The following is a 16,996-nucleotide window of genomic DNA, read 5'->3' on the forward strand; positions in this document are numbered from 1 at the left end:
TGCATTAATTTTGTATCCTGCTACTTTACCAAAGTCATTGATTAGCTCTAGTAGCTTTCTGGTAGCATCTTTAGGATTCTCTATGTAGAGTAGCATGTCATCTGCAAACAGTGAGAGATTTACTTCTTCTTTTCCGATTTGGATTCCTTTTATTTCCTTTTCTTCTCTAATTGCTGTGGTTAATACTTCCAAAACTATGTTGAATAATCGTGCTGACAGTGGGCAACCTTGTCTTGTTCCTGATCTTACTGGAAGTGTTTTCAGTTTTTCACCATTGAGAATGATGTTGCCTGTGGGTTTGTCATTTATGGCCTTTATTATGTTGAGGAAAGTTCCCTCTATGCCTACTTTCTGGAGAGCTTTTATCATAAATGGATGTTGAATTTTGTCAAAAGCTTTCTCTGCATCTATTGAGATCATATGGTTTTTCTCCTTCAATTTGTTAATATGGTGTGTCACATTGATTGATTTACGTATATTGAAGAATCCTTGCATCCCTGGGATAAACCCCACTTGATCATGGTGTATGATCCTTTTAATGTGCTGTTGGAGTCTGTTTGCTAGTATTTTGTTGAAGATTTTTGCATTTATGTTCATCAGTGATATTGGCCTGTAGTTTTCTTTCTTTGTGACATCCTTGTCTGGTTTTGGTATCAGGGTGATGGTGGTCTCGTAAATGACTTTGGGAGTGTTCCTCCCTCTGCTCTATTTTGGAAGAGTTTGAGAAGCATAGGTGTTAGCTCTTCTCTAAATGTTTGATAGAATTCGCCTGTGAAGCCATCTGGTCCTGGGTTTTTGTTTGTTGGAAGATTTTTAATCACACTTTCAATTTCGGTGCTGGTGATTGGTCTGTTCATATTTTCTATTTCTTCCTGGTTCAGTCTTAGAGAGTTGTGCTTTTCTAAGAATTTGTCCATTTCTTCCGGGTTGTCCATTTTATTGGCATATAGTTGCTTGTAGTAATCTCTCATGATCCTTTGTATTTCTGCAGTGTCAGTTGTTACTTCTCCATTTCTAATTCTATTGATTTGAGTCTTCTCCCTTTTTTTCTTGATGAGTCTGGCTAATCAATTTTGTTTCTCTTCTCAAAGTACCAACTTTTAGTTTTATTGATCTTTGCTATTGTTTCCTTCATTTCTTTTTCATTTATTTCTGACCTGATCTTTGTGATTTCTTTCCTTCTGCTAACTTTGGGGTTTTTTGGCTCTTGTTTCCCTAATTGCTTTAGGTGTAATGTTAGGTTGTTTACTTGAGATGTTTCTTGTTTCTTAAAGTAGGATTGTATTGCTATAAACTTCCTCCTTAGAACTGCTTTTGCTGCATCCTATAGGTTTTGGGTCATTGTGTTTTCATTGTCATTTTTTTCTAGGTATATTTTGATTTCCTCTTTGATTTCTTCAGTGATCTCTTGGGTATTAAGTAGTGTATTGTTTAGCCTCCATGTGTTTGTAATTTTACAGATCTTTTCCTGTAATTGATATCTAGTCTCATAGCGTTGTGGTTGGAAAAGTTACTTGATACAATTTCAATTTTCTTAAATTTACCAAGGCTTGATTTGTGACTCAAGATATGATCTATCCTGGAGAATGTTCCATGAGCACTTGAGAAGAATGTGTATTCTGTTGTTTTTGGATGGAATGTCCTATAAATATCAATTAAGTCCATCTTGTTTAATGTATCATTTAAAGCTTATGTTTCCTTATTTATTTTCATTTTGGATGTCTGTCCATTGGTGAAAGTGGTGTGTTAAAGTCCCCTACTATAAGGGTGTTACTGTCAATTTCCCCTTTTATGGCTGTTAGTATTTGCCTTATGTATTGAGGTGCTCCTATGTTGGGTGCATAAATATGTACAATAGTTATATCTTCTTCTTGGATTGATCCCTTGATCATTATGTATTGTCCTTCTTTGTCTCTTGTAATAGACTTTGTTTTAAAGTCTATTTATTCTGATATGAGAATTGCTACTCCAGCTTTCTTTTGATTTCTACTTTCATGGAATATCTTTTTCCATTCCCTCACTTTCAGTCTATATGTGTCCCTAGGTCTGAAGTGGGTCTCTTTTAGACAGCATATATATGGGTCTTGTTTTTGTATCCATTCAGCCAGTCTGTCTTTTGGTTGGAGGATTTAATACACTTACATTTAAGGTAATTATCGATATGTATGTTCTTATTCCCATTTTGTTAATTGTTTTGGGTTTGTTATTGTAGGTCTTTTCCTTCTCTGTGTTTCTTGCCTAGAGAAGTTCCTGTAGCATTTGTCGTAAAGCTGGTTTGGTGGTGCTGAATTCTCTTAGCTTTTGCTTGTCTGTAAAGATTTTAATTTCTCCATCAATTCCGAATGAGATCCTTGCTGGGTAGAGTTATCTTGGTAGTAGGTTTTTCCCTTTCATCACTTTAAATATGTCTTGCCACTCCCTTCTGACTTGCAGAGTTTCTGCTGAAAGATCAGCTGTTAACCTTATGGGGATTCCCTTGTGTGTTATTTGTTGTTTTTCCCTTGCTGCTTTTAATATTTATCCTTTGTATTTAATTTTTGATAGTTTGATGAATATGTGTCTTGGCTTGTTTCTCCTTGGATTTATCCTGTATGGGACTCTGTGTACTTCCTGGACTTGATTAACTATTTCCTTTCCCATATTAGGGAAGTTTTCAACTCTAATCTCTTCAAATATTTTCTCAGTCCCTTTATTTTTCTCTTCTTCTTCTGGGAAACCTATAATTCGAATGTTGGTACGTTAAATGTTGTCCCAGAATTCTCTGAGACTGTGCTCAATCCTTTTCATTCTTTTTTCTTTATTCTGCTCTGCAGTAGTTATTACCACTATTTTATCTTCCATGTCACTTATCCGTTCTTCTGCCTCAGTTATTCTGCTATTGATTCCTTCTAGGGAATTTTTATTTTCATTCATTGTGTTGTTCATCACTGTTTGTTTGCTCTTTAGTTCTTCTAGGTCCTTGTTAAACGTTTCTTGTGTTTTCTCCATTCTATTTCCAAGATTTTGGATCATCTTTACTATCCTTTTCTGAATTCTTTTTCAGGTAGACTGCCTATTTCCTCTTCATTTGGTAGGTCTGGTGGGTTTTTGCGTTGCTCCTTCATCTGCTGTGTGTGTCTCTGTCTTCTCATTTTGCTTAACTTACTGTGTTTGGGGTCTCCTTTTCTCAGGCTGCAGGTTCGTAGTTCCCGTTGTTTTTGGTGTCTGTCCCCAGTGGCTAAGGTTGGTTGAGTGTGTTGTGTAGGCTTCCTGGTGGAGGGGACTAGTGCCTGTGTTCTGGTGGATGAGGCTGTATCTTGTCTGTCTGGTGGACAGGTCCATGTCTGGTGGTGTGTTTTGGGGTGTCTGTGGCCTTATTATGATTTTAGGCAGCCTCTCTGCTAATGGGTGGGGTTGTGTCCTGTCTTGCTAGTTGTTTGGCATAGGGTGTCCTGCACTGTAGCTTGCTGGTCATTGAGTGGAGCTGGGTCTTGGTGTTGAGATGGAGATCTCTGGGAAATATTTGCTGTTTGATATTACTTGGAGCTGGGAGGTCTCTTGTGGGCCTGTGTCCTTAACCTGGCTCTCCCACCTCAGAGGCACACCCATGATGCCTGACTGGAGCACCCAGAACCTGTCATCCACATGGCTCAGAATAAAAGGGAGGAAAAAAAAGAAGGAAAGAAAGAACAAGACAACATAAAATAAAATAAAATAAAATAAAGTTATTAAAATAAAAAGTATTAAAAAATATTTTTTTAAATAGTAAAAAAAAAAAAGAAAAAGAAACAAGAGAGCCACCAAACCAAAAAACAAATCCACCAATAACAAGATAACAAGCACTAAAAACTATACTAAAAAAACAAACAAACACCAAAAAAACTGGACGGACAGAACACTAGGACAAATGGTAGAAGCAAAGCTATACAGACAAAATCACACACAGAAGCATACACATACAAACTCACAAAAAGGGGAAAATGGGAAAAAATTATATATCGTTGCTCCCAAAGTCCACCTCCTCAATTTGGGACGATTTGTTATCTATTCAGGTATTCCATAGATGCAGGGTACATCAAGTTGATTGTGGAGATTTAATTCGCTGCTCCTGAGGCTGCTGGGAGAGATTTCCCTTCTCTGTTCGCACAGCTCCCGGGGTTCAGCTTTGGATTTGGCCCCGCCTCTGCATGTAGGTCGCCTGAGGGTGTCTGTTCACTCCCAGACGGGATGGGGTTAAAGGAGCAGCTGATTCAGGGGCTCTGACTCACTCAGGCCGGGGGTAGGGAGGGGTCCCGAGTGCGGGGCGAGCCTGCGGCTGCAGAGGCCGGCATGATGTTGCACCAGCCTGAGGCACACCGTGTGTTCTCTTGGGGAAGTTGTCCCTGGATCCCGGGACCTTGGCAGTGGCGGGCTGCACAGGCTCCGGTAGGGGAGGTGTGGATAGTGAGCTGTGCTCGCACACAGGCTTCTTGGTGGCGGCGGCAGCAGCCTTAGCATCTCATGCCCGTCTCTGGGGTCCACGCTGATAGCCACAGCTCGTGCCCATGTCTGGAGCTCATTTAGGTGGTGCTCTGAATCCCCTCTCCTCGCACACCCCGAAACAATGGTCTCTTGCCTCTTCAGCAGGTCCAGACTTTTCCCCGGACTCCCTCCCAGCCAGCCGTGGCGTACTAACCCCCTTCAGGCTGTGTTCACACAGCAACCCCAGTCCTCTCCCTGGGATCCAACCGAAGCCCGAGCCTCAGCTCCCAGCCCCCGCCCGCCCCGCGGGTGAGCAGACAAGCCTCTTGGGCTGGTGAGTGCCGGTCAGCACCGATCCTCTGTGTGGGAATCTCTCTGCTTTGCCCTCCGCACCCCTGTGGCTGCGCTCTCCTCCGCGGTTCCAAAGCTCCCCGCCTCTGCCACCCACAGTCTCCGCCCGCGAAGGGGCTCCTAGTGTGTGGAAACCTTTCATCCTTCACAGCTCCCTCCCACTGGTGCAGATCCCATCCCTATTCTTTCGTCTCTGTTTTTTCTTTTTTCTTTTGCCCTACCCAGGTACGTGGGGAGTTTCTTGCCTTTTGGGAGGTCTGAGGTCTTCTGCCAGCGTTCAGTAGGTGTTCTGTAGGAGTTGTTCCACGTGTAGATGTATTTCTGGTGTATCTGTGGGGAGGAAGGTGATCTCCATATCTTACTCTTCGGCCATCTTGAAGCTGTCTCTGCCTTGTGTTTTCTAAAACAGACACAACCTCACAACTTATTAACAAGAGATAACTGCTTTACTAAAGATGCCCTGGGGAATGAATAGTGTTAAACTGTGGGGGACATGGCAAACACTGATGAAATCCCCTTTAAGGTCCTTCTAGCCTTTCCCCAAAGGTCCTCTCCAAGTGCTTGCTAGGTTTTCTACATGTTTGCTTGAGTCACCATAACAAAGCACTGCAGGATGGGAGGCTTAACCAATAGAAAGTTACTTTCTCTCAGTCCTGGGGGCTGGAAATCCAGTATCAAGGTGTTGGCAGGGTTGGTTTCTCCTGAGGCCTTTCTCCTTGTCTTGTAGGCCATCTTCTCTCTGTGTCTCCACATCTTCCCTCTGTAATGGGACTGTGTCCCAATTTCCTCTTCTTATAAGACACCAGTCCTATTGGACTTGGGACTATCCATATGACCTCATTTTACCTTAATTACCTCTTTTAAGACCCTATCTCCAAATACAGTCACATTTGGAGTTATGATGGGTTAGAACCTTGATACATGAATTTTGTGGGGGACACAATTCAGCCTATATCATCATCCATCCATAACCTTTACACCCCCCCCCAGTTTGTCCCAATCAATTGCACGCTCTACTCAGTAAAGCCACAGCCCATACTCTGTACACCACCAATCCTGGCCCCTCCCCTTGGGAACCCCCGCTAAAGTGTACTTACTGATCCCTAAATCTCAAGCTGTTGCAATTCTGTACGTGTGTCTGTGGGAGGAGAAAATCCGTGTCTGCACCAGAGCCAGGGCAGCAGAGCACAGGCTGGTTCTTGGTGCCCCTTCTCTTGTGCCCTCTGCCCTAGCACAGCCTGCAAAACCATGGGATGCCGCCAAGGTTGCCGCTGGGAGAGCTCCCCCGCTCCCTCCAGCCACCGGGTGCTCTGAATTCCCAGCCACACAGGCTCCCCTTCGGAGGGTGTAGTTCTGCTTCTCAAGGGCAGGATGGAGCCCTGCTCTCCCTCCTTGGTCTGTGGTGCATTTGTGGATAGCACTGCAGTCCCATTTCTCCACCTTGACCTTCCTCTTCCCAACTCCACTTTCTAACCCGCTGGGGAGTCCTAAAAGCATCCCACCTGGGCCCTCCCACGTGTGAAATGGGGAACAGGGGGCGGGAGGAAGGAGGGTGAGAATTTAAGGAGCACGCTGTCAGGATGTGCCAGCAGGCAGATGCTTTGATAGCTTGCAAATGATTTGTGTGGTTAGGATATGTGCATGTATGCATAATTTATATATTAAGTCCATTTCTGTTGCTCTGTGAAATAGGATTTATTATAATGAATGTACCAATCTTCCCATTGAAAGGGGCCTTTCTACAGACACAATTCCCACCTAAAGCAGCTATAAATTAAGAAGATGGGTTCCCACAAGCCATAGGAGACTCGTGTTTCTTGCTGCTTCGTGGTCCTGCTCACGTGTGCTCACAGGGCACAGATGAGGGCTCGGACCCAGCGCTTCTGCCTCAGCCTCCTTGGGCAGCCTGTGCTCACAGGTTTTGAAGTTTCCATCCGGTGCTCGTGCTGTTGATTGTATTTATCTGTCCTGGTTCCATCTTGAAATGTACATTCTCGTTTGAACACTCCCCAAAGAACCACGTTCAAGCCTCTTCTTTGATGGCGTCCAGAGGGGTTCTGTTCTCTCCTTTCACTGTGCTTTTATTCTTTGGTATGAAGCTCATCAACCCCCTCCTGGGAACTGGGGAGCTGCCAGCAGGGCCAGGACCAGGCTGCACAATTCCGGCACCCAGGGCACACAATTTAAGGAGGCGCTGATTCTCGGGTTTGAGCAAGTGCAGCGTCAGCATGTGCATGGACCTGAGAGTGAGTGCCTCCTTAAATCTTGCACCTGCCCTGCGGTCACCACTTCTTACTTCCTCCTCCAAACTCAGGAAGTAGCTTCTGTGGATCCAACAGGTCGGGTTTCAAACAGTAGGTCACCCAAATATTCCCAGGTCCCACCAGGGCATCTGCGTCCCAGGGTGGCTGTGAGGCAGAGATGGTGGGACTCCACCCCGGAGCGGTCACCGTGGGCCATTCCCAGGCAGTAAGGACAATCAGGAAAGTACAGGGAATGGGGAGAGGATTAAGATTTGCCATGATTGTTGGGATACAGAGCTGGGGGTGCCCACTGGGAACAGAAAGCCTGGACAAGAAGGGCATGGAGGTGGCCTGAAAACCCCCTGGGGCGTGAAGTGAGGGAGGAAGGAGCCGTGGAGGAGGAAGTTGAAGGGAGATGCTGCTGAGGTGATGGAGGTGATGGAAGCCAATGCAGGAGAGTCAGAGACAGGGCTGTGACTAGCATTGATTCCAAGAGCAGCTGTTGATTGAATGTCTGTGTTCTGGGTGAAAGGTGAGACCCGTGGGGCATCTGAGGATCATATAGCTGTACCCAGGTCCTCATTTATTTATCTACATGAGCTATTCCATAGTCACCACTTGGGTATGTTTGTATTTCTGGTAGGTCCTCGGCACGTGAGAAGTTACTGTTATCCTTCGGAGGATCTGCCATGAGAAGGCATCGTTGTTACCACTCTGAGGCTCCTGTGCTTGAATCTGGGCCCAGTTGAAGCCGGCAAGCTGCAGGAAGGACCAAGGAGACAGGCAGTCACACGCATCTCAGTTCTGTGCATCAGCCACATTCTCATCTGTGACGTATGCCTTGTGAAAATCAAGCGCCCACTCGGATGCTTCTCAGGGTCTTAGGAGTCCAGACCTGGGCAAAAGGATCTTCACAGCCAGGTTGGACGGGCAGATTCCAGGGTCAAAGCCATTTTCCTCCTGCTTCTTGTGAGGCTATGACACCCAATAGGCAAAGCTGGGGGAGCTGCTCTCCTCTGAGGTCCCAGCGTGACTCTCCAAGTCCATGACCCCACCAGGGGATGAGTTTCTGGGGTGCAAGCAGGCTGGCAGGTTTGGGACTGGAGGAGGAGTGGGGAATGTTCAACTCTGAAGGCTGAGACTGTGCTACAGAGGATGAGGAAATGGCAGCTCCTGAGAAAACCAGGAGGGGTGTGGAACGGCCGGCACCGGCATTTTCAGAACTGGTCTTCCTTTGAAAAAAAAAATCCCTTCTGTCCACCGACATTGAAAGTGCATTTTCCACATGTCTAAATCCTGTACCCCTTGAAATTATGTTCAATGGCAAACCTGTGATGATCCGTGTGCCTCTGACTGACTATTTTGTCATCTGTGGTTTCCTTCCCTCCCTGGCAGGACTTGGAGATGTGACCGAGCCCGCCTTCTTCCTTTGCTCCACTAGGTGGCCCTGGGAGCCCTCAGATATCTGCCAGGCGTTCAGACAGGTGAATGAATCTCATTGGTTCACGGGAGGCATGATGCCACTGGGCAGCCCTTTTTAAGAGAAAAGCCAGGACCGGGGAGCTGCGACCCCTGAGCAGTGCTCTCCGTGTGGCTGGTAGAGATATTGGAGCTGCTGTTACAGCATCATGAGTGAGGTGAGTGGGGCTTTGACTCCTGGAGGGAAACCTGGGGGTGAGAAGGGGCTCAGTTAGGCTCAGAAAATGTAGAACACTTCGACCCTGGAACCATTTGCTTGGGAGACTGACTCTGTTCATATCTGGGTTTGCATGGCAAGTGCAGACATTGGTTAAGTTTGCAACTTTTAAAAATTCACCTTAGGTAGAGAAAGGGATTCATTGTTTTGCTTGTGATTTAATTGTGACTTTGGAAAGTGCTTTGGGGTCTAGACCTCAGGAGAGAAAGCTGAGTGTTTTTAGTCCCTTGCGAAGATTTGCACTCTTGCAGCGTGTGTGTCTTCACGTGTTTTCCTTGGTGGGTACCTGTCAGAATGTGAGCAGACAGGCCAGCTGGCGAAAGTCAGCCTCAGAAGAGAAGTGAGGGAAGGATTGTATTGCACGGCCATGTGGAAGCATTGCCTGTACAAACTACATCTGCAGTTAATCAGAGTAAAACCAGTAGAGAAATGCAAATTGTATGAACCACAAAAAATCTGCGCGTATGGGCGTGTGTGTCTAAGACGGGAGAAACTCTGGCTCCAATTTTCAATTGAAAGTCACTGCTCTGTATCTGTTTATCCAGAAGAGTTTGTTGGCGCAAACTGATAGCTCATTGTATTTTTTAAAAGACCCTATTCTCTGTCTTTCTTTTCAAAAAGGCAGTTTTGGGGTTGTACACCAACACCCTCTAATTCCACTTGGTAGCTGAGATAAATTCACTTTCATATCGTTTTGGCCGGCACTTAAATCATTATTTTAAAAAATCTTTTATTTTGCCTTTTTTTTTTTTTTTGACAGACGGTTGATCCTTTTTTTTTTGACAGATGGGTCATCTTTTTTTTTTTGAAATCTACAGTAAAATTAACAACTTCAGAAATAAAATGCCTCTTCCCTGCTTTCATCTCTCTGATGGGTGACTTTTGATATAAACATGACATGAAGACGGAGAAGGCAAAGCGTTATAAAATTTAGGAACAGGGTTTGGGTTGGAGCCAAGGGATCGGGCAAGAAAGAGTGCGAGCGTGGATGGAGGATGGGGAGGCAGAAACCTTCCAGCAGCAGCAAACCTTCCACCACAGCAGCTCCTGTTTGCCCAGTGTCCCCAGTACCAAGCAGGGCATCCAGTAACCTTATTTGAACTTCCCCACAAGCCTGTGAAGTAGGTGCTATTATGATTCCCAATTGATGGATGAGGAAACTGAGGTTCAGAGAAGTTCAAGGTCAGCTGGCTCAAAGCCACCAGCTAGTGAAGGGCAGATCCAGGACTAGGGTGGGTCTTGATGTCCAAATTGCGTATGGAATTTTCTGATCCGTATGAACAATGCATGCCAGAGAAAGCGAAAGAGGTGGAGAGTGGGGAGCTGAGGCCAGGAAGCTGGGGCTCTGAAACAGAGACAGGGCAATGAGAGCCAGGCCTTCTTTTCCTGAATGCTCAGGTGAGGGGCTTTCTGTAGACTGGACAGAGATTTCAGTATATTCTCTGTTTGCATCGGCTCACCATACTTGCAAGTAGAAGGGATGGCCGTGTGGGGTGGGGTTTTTTTATACAACTTAATAGTTTCAGATAGAAGAAGGGCTTAGAAGCCTGTGTAGCCCAGGGGGCTCCCCCTCTTCCATCAAGTTAGCTAAAGGGGACTCTTCGGGTGTGGGGATCCCCCCGTTGGCTCTCCCCTCTGGCTGTCACCCATCTTCAGCAGAGGCTCCTTGTCCCATGCCACACTCATGAGCTTTCGAGAATGCCTCAGCTTGGCAGTGTCACTTAACTGTGGGTCCCCAGGGAGACAGCAAACTTCCCAGAGCTCACCCATCATGAGGATCACAACCTCGTTTCTGCTGAACATGTAATTAGGGCAGCTCTGCAGCCGCGGCCCCGCCCCCCAGCATTCCGTCAGAGGCCTTTGCGGGCTCTTCCAAGAACTCTGCCTTCTTCCTTAAATGTTGATAAAATCCCACAACATGAACATCTCACACCTTTGCCCCCCTTTGCTTCCCTTCCAGCTCTCTCCGCCTTTCTTCCTCCTGCACCCATCCCCCCCCCCCCCCCACGTCACGTGCAGCCCCGGTGACCAGGTCTGCAGCTCATCTCCAAGTTTCTGGGAGCGTGCCCCTCGGAGGGCGGGAATTTGTCCCTTGACTCAAACTTAAATCTGCTTAAAACATTTAATAAAGTTGAACAGAAGCTCCTTTTCTGGGTAGAGGACGGGATCTCTCCCCCCTTCCCCCTAAGCTTTTCTTTAGTTGGATGACTTCCATGTAGCTTCTAATTTTAATAATTCTCAGGCGGGGATGGATTTCAGATGATCATTTACTTACCCCAGAGGGCCAAAGCAATGGATTTTGTCAGACTTTCCCCTGACCTCAGGATTTATTTGGGTCTGATGGGCACAGAGTTGCTGCTCCAGCTGTCAGGGTATAGTGCCGGCTGCAGAAATTCCCTAGCTCACAGCTGGGCTGGGAGGAGAGGTCCCTAAAGGGCCACAGGCTCCCTGGGGTGAGCTCTCTCTTTGAGTTCTTGCAGGCTTTGGTGGGGGGACTGAGCCTGGAGCTGGTTTTAAACTGGGTGACTTTACGACCACACATCTTTTTCCCCTTTGACAACGCTTTTTAGGGGTAAATGGCATGTGATGGAAAAGAGCAGCTCAAGTATAGCAAGGAAAGTAAAGTCCAAATTTAGGGTAACCTGAGAGAGTGGAGGTGGTTTGCAGGGGTGTCTCATTGGCATTTCAGTATTAAAGTGTGTCAGATGCGCCTGGAACAATCTACGAAATGAGCTGGAAGACAATTTAGCCGGGATCAGGATACAGGCTTCGGTACGTTCACTGGATCAAAAATCCTAAACACCGAGGTTGAAGTTTACAAAATGTATTCTCATCTCTTCCCTGCCCAAGAAAGAGAAAGGCTCCTTTTTTTTAGTGACCTAATAATACCATTTGAAAAAAAGTTCCACCAACAATGACAATCAGTTCCATCTTCTCATTCAGGTGTCTGTTTTTAAGTTGCTTTTTAAAAGAACTTATTTAGGAGAGCCAGGAGCAAGATATTAATGCATAAAGGCACACATTTGGAGAGTTGATTTAAAAAATGACACACACCATCGCCCTGTTTGTGAGAGGATGGGGGAGTTCCCGGTTGCATAATGCATCCGTTGACAGCTGTGAATTAGACTTGAGACTCCTTTGGGAAAGCGCTCTCCTGATGCTTCCCTGTTGCTGTTCACAGTCTCTTTTCTTGCATCGGCTTGGATGGGATGTGCAATTTGGTGCCAGGTTTCTGGGCCTTTCTCGCATCCAGACATTGGCCACGACAAAAGGACCACACCTGTCAAGCCATGGTTTGAACACACCGAGGAATTTTGTGGGTCAAATCTTTAGACCCACATGTGTATCCTTAGCACAGAATCAGAAGCTACTTGCCTGATACATTAAATCTCTAAAGCAAGAAGAAAGCAGTGAACAGTGTTGCTCTGGACAGAGATTGCAAGGGAAAGCTTTGCCCACTTATATTGGGGGGCGGGGGATGGAAAAGACTTGATTTTTTTTCCGGAAGTAGCCATTGGTTTAAAAATCACATATGACACGGGTTTAGGGCTCATCTACCCAGCTCTCACGGTAACCCTTTGGTGAGAGAAATAGTAAGATGAAACAGGCCTAAAATGAAAATTAGTATAGTTGTGTGCTTCCTATGATGTAATAGTGAACTGAAACAGATGCTGACGGGTGAGTAATAGGTTTGCAAGGAACAGTATAATTTAGACCAGTTGAGCACGGATTCTGAGGGTAACTGTGCACAGTGTAGATTTTGCAACTGGCCCCAAAGGCTTAGCAAGAGAAGGTCAAATGAAAATGCAATTCCTTATGTAATTTTAACCTCATTTGGGGATATACCTGAGAGGAGATATAGGAAGATCCAGCAAAATCCATATGGTTTTGCTGGATCACACATTGATAGATGCTCTCTCTACTCTAATTGGGAACAATAGGTCTAGAAAGACACCAATTGCAACTTGGGTTTGAGTTTCAACATTTCCTAAGTGGGAAGAGGCCACAGTGAAGCAAGAAAATGTGTTTGCTGGGCTGGTGATGGTAATGGATTATTATAAGATTGATTTCCCCCATCCTGCATTTCATTAACGAATGCTGTGGGATTAAGTCTCACCGTTTTTCTCTTTTGAATTCTAAGAGTGACAGAATGCAAGATGTATTTTTTTTTAGAGAGAAAAATTGAATAAATGACTCACAATTGATTTTATTAGGGGTTTAGTAGAATAGTGTGATCAAGATGAAGAGGAAACATGAGCTTTTGTAATGGGAAGTGCCTCGAATTTATGATGAACACATTCTCTGCATTATTTTTTAAAATTCTAATTTCCGCTCTCAGTGCTTTATCAGAGGTGTTGTCATAGGTGGAAAGAATTCACAATTTGTTTGGGGTCTTTCTGTTCTTGGTCCACGGGGCACACTGAACTATTTGAACACCTGAATGATATCATGAACCCAAGCCTGGGGCTTTCCATTAATTTAGAATGACTTTCCAGAAAGGGCTTCATAGTGGGGGAAAAGAAAGATTTTATGGGATGCATATGCACAGGTATATATTATATTTGATTGATATTTTTATGAAACACTGCAGTAAAGATCATGCTGTTAAAGTACCACAGACTGAGTGACTTATAAACAATAGAAATTTATCGCTCACGGTTCTGGAGGCTGGCCGTCTGAGACCAGGGTGTCAGCATCCTTGGGTGAAGGATCTCTTCCGGGTTGCAGACTTCCCACTGTATCCTCACCTGGTGGAAGGGGTGAAGGAGCCTTCTGGGGTCTCTTTTATAAAGGCACTAATCCCATCCATGAGGGCTCCACCCTCATGACTTAATCACCTCCCAAAGACCCCACCTCCTAATGCCATCACCTTTGGGTGTTAGGATTTCAGCATGTGAATTTTGGGGGACACAAACATCCAGACCATAGCAAGTATTATGGGTTGCATTTTATTTATTAGAATTATCCTACCTAGACTTTGAACTTCCTGAGTCATCCACAGACCTGGCTCCTGGTTTGGCACTTTGTAATGTTCAGTAGATTAATCTACTGGATGAATCAGTAGATTTCAGTTGTGGATTTATCAGTTACTGTGACCAACAGACCAGCACCCTCTTCTCTAAATGTTGAGATTTGTGGTCCAGGTGAGTTTGGACAGCAAAAAATTCTCTCTTTTGTTGTTTATGGGTTTGAAACCTGTGTTTGCCATTTAAATCCTTTTAAATTGGAAATGGGTGCATTGTTATACATGCAAAATAAATACCTTCACGGCAGGCAAAGAAAATGAGAAAAACTTAGAAGAATCTCAATAGAAAGAACTCTTGACATTTGGGAAAATGTCAAGGAAAATAGGGAGCTGAGGGAGGGATGGAGAATTCTAATATCCTTCAGTTTGGGGTTATTCTACATTGAGATTATTTTGATTCAGACAAGTTCTGTGAAATTCAAACATAAAGGGGTGGTAACCTGAGGGGCAGAACCCGTGACTACCTTGAAAAATGGCTGATGTATTGAAATGGAAAACCAATTTGACTGGGATTAGAGGCGAATAAGAAATAGTCCAAACTGATCTTTAGTAAGTTAGCTCCATATGCCCAATCGTCATCAGCCAAACTGTGAATCTGGAGTATTGTTGCAGGCGCAATATATCTAGCATACAGGAGGCAAGTTGCATATTTAAATATTTTAATTAATACTTAAAAATGAAGCACCAATGTTAGTACTAATTAAAACAAATATTTTAATTATAGGTGCATATTTAAATATTTCAAATTAATTTATATTTGAAATAGGAATACAGGACAATTCATATGCTAAAAGACATCAATTCATATTTGTCCTCCTGGGAAGTAGGACATTGAATTGTGCATCCAGGCTGCTGTGCAGTCTTGTGGGGTCTGTCTCCACTCTTTTATTGTCCCCAGGCACAAACTACTTACCGTTCTTCCAGTCTTTGGAATGAAGTGAGGTATAAATAAGGAATGGGGAAACATTTTCCATTCGATTTGGTACAGGTGCCCTTTGGGTACAGATAGGAGAATGTTCTATAGCTCTTTGCTTTGTGTCATAGGCCAAGCAAGCTTGCCACATCTGGCAACGGCCCAAACCCATAAATCCAACATCCATTTCTGGGCTGTTTTACATGAACCATTCAGTATAAGTTACACATTCCAGGCATCAATCTGCTTGAATATTGTTTGTGCCTTGCAAATAGCCCTACATTTATGCTTCAGAATCTCACTAAATGACTTCTTGTTCCATATCTGAAAGGGAAACGCTTGGCCATGTTTATAACATTGCCAGTGGAAAAATCAAGCACCCACTAAATGCCATTATTTTATATTTTACTCTTAATCTGCCACTTTTTAAATAAAAGGAAGACAAATTAGAATCATAAAGCAAGAAGGTAATCATCCACACATTGAAAACGCTCCTGCAGGACATCTAAAGGGAAGAAGCCCCAAAGTGTGAACTGCCCCACTCAAAGAGGGCAATTTTCATATCATGATGGAGCTATAAGGAAGAACAGGGAGTCCTTGGCTCTGGGAGGTTTCAGCCTCCAGTTTGAGGACACTGGTGGATTTCCTAAGACTGAAATATCTCAAGTCATCCATATTGCAGTCCTTCACCAAATGGCCTGGAATGTCTTTTGAATGTTAGTTTTCAAATACTTGCTTATGGAGATTTGATAACTGAGTTTCTTTCTGGATTGACGTGAGATTACACTTTGCTGGCTGTTACGATCCAAAACTGTTGTGGAGTGGCACGGTGAAAGAAATGGTCATCTGTCCCCATAACACTTCACTTGTATCGTGGCCAAGGTTCTAGCAAAGCGACTAGTTATTTTAATTTTATACGATGCATGAGAAGAGGACCCCAGAGACTGACAATACTCATTAACATTGGTCTTAACCAAACAAGAGAGTAAAAATATAGCGAGGAAATACGTTCTTTCTTTTTCCCAAGATCTTTTTGAAATTTTTTTTTTAGCCAATACACTTTTCTGTCAGTCATGTGGTTAAATTCCAATATTTAAAAACTAATTAAGAAATTACACTTGTTTTAAAGATTAAGATTCCTTTTTTTTTTTCGGTACGCGGGCCTCTCACTGTTGTGGCCTCTCCCGTTGCGGAGCACAGTCTCCGGACGCGCAGGCTCAGCGGCCATGGCTCACAGGCCCAGCTGCTCTGTGGCACGTGGGATCTTCCCGGACCGGGGCATGAACCCATGTCCCCTGCATCGGCAGGCGGACTCTCAACCACTGTGCCACCAGGGAAGCCCTAAGATTCTTACATAAATAATTTCCTTACTAAGTATTATCCACTGTTTCCTTAGGGGTTGTTAGAAAAATATCACTTTATTTTCTTGAGCCTGGCAAAATGGATAATTGTGCCTAGGCTTTTCTTTTCCACATTTCCGCACGCTTGTTTGATGTGCAGAAGAATCCCTGAGGCCGTGAAGTGGTCAAATTCTGAGCCTGAGAGCATCCACTGTGATGGTCTCCTCATTTGGGAGGGTTGAGAGGTCATCAGTAGACACAGGTGTTGACACAAACCTGCCCACGTTCAAGGTGGCAGAGTGTGTTGAACCCTCTATAAAGATCCTCTCTCTTCATGAGTCTCAAAGAGCTGTAGATGGAGATGCAACAAGCAAAACTTCAAACTATTATGCCATGGGAACACATCCCTGAAACAATTCAAGGTGGTTTGAAATGATTCTGGTCTCTCCCTAGTGAAACCATCGCTATCCTGCCCCTTGCTTTCTTTGACTTTTTCACCATTAGCTGTGGTAATTCTAATAATAAACATCCACAAGTACTTAAAAACTAACATTCAAAGCTTATCAGCTTTTGGGGAACCATTTCCTCAGTCATCCTGCAGATCCGTGACAGAGCAATGGAATGGTGTACACAGTGACCGTGGGTATCAATTCTCAAGAAGAGTGTACCCTCTCAGGGAAAAAATTGGAGCATGCGTGCACAATAATTTTTTATTAACTTATTTTAAAATTATTTATTCATGCTAATGTGCTCATCTCTTAAGTGCAGTTATGAAACATACCAAAAATAAGCATTGAAAAGAATGACAGAATGATGAAATAAGCTATACTTTAGATATCTTGCTAATTGTGATGGCTTTATTAATCTTAGTCAAAATTTCAAGGCACCGTATATACTTGTGAGAGATAATTGTTGATGGAAAACGTGGAAATCTATAGTTCAAATAGTCTTGGTAACTAATAGTCTTGGTAACTGCACTTCTTTTTT

The 16,996-nt window shown here is 44.2% G+C and overlaps 1 protein-coding gene across 1 annotated transcript in view; it reads left to right on the forward strand.

Moving 5' to 3' along the window:
* The first annotated feature begins 8,531 nt into the window (after window positions 1–8,531).
* PCP4 (Purkinje cell protein 4) overlaps window positions 8,532–16,996 on the forward strand; it is a 56,000-nt gene continuing 47,535 nt past the window's right edge. The window contains exon 1 of the mRNA XM_067739528.1: window positions 8,532–8,671. Coding sequence (XP_067595629.1) covers window positions 8,663–8,671 — 9 coding nt within the window. The 5' untranslated portion in view covers window positions 8,532–8,662. The remainder of the gene's footprint in view (window positions 8,672–16,996) is intronic.

Source organism: Pseudorca crassidens, chromosome 5 (assembly GCF_039906515.1).
Source record: "Pseudorca crassidens isolate mPseCra1 chromosome 5, mPseCra1.hap1, whole genome shotgun sequence".
Taxonomy (NCBI): Eukaryota; Metazoa; Chordata; class Mammalia; order Artiodactyla; family Delphinidae; genus Pseudorca; species Pseudorca crassidens.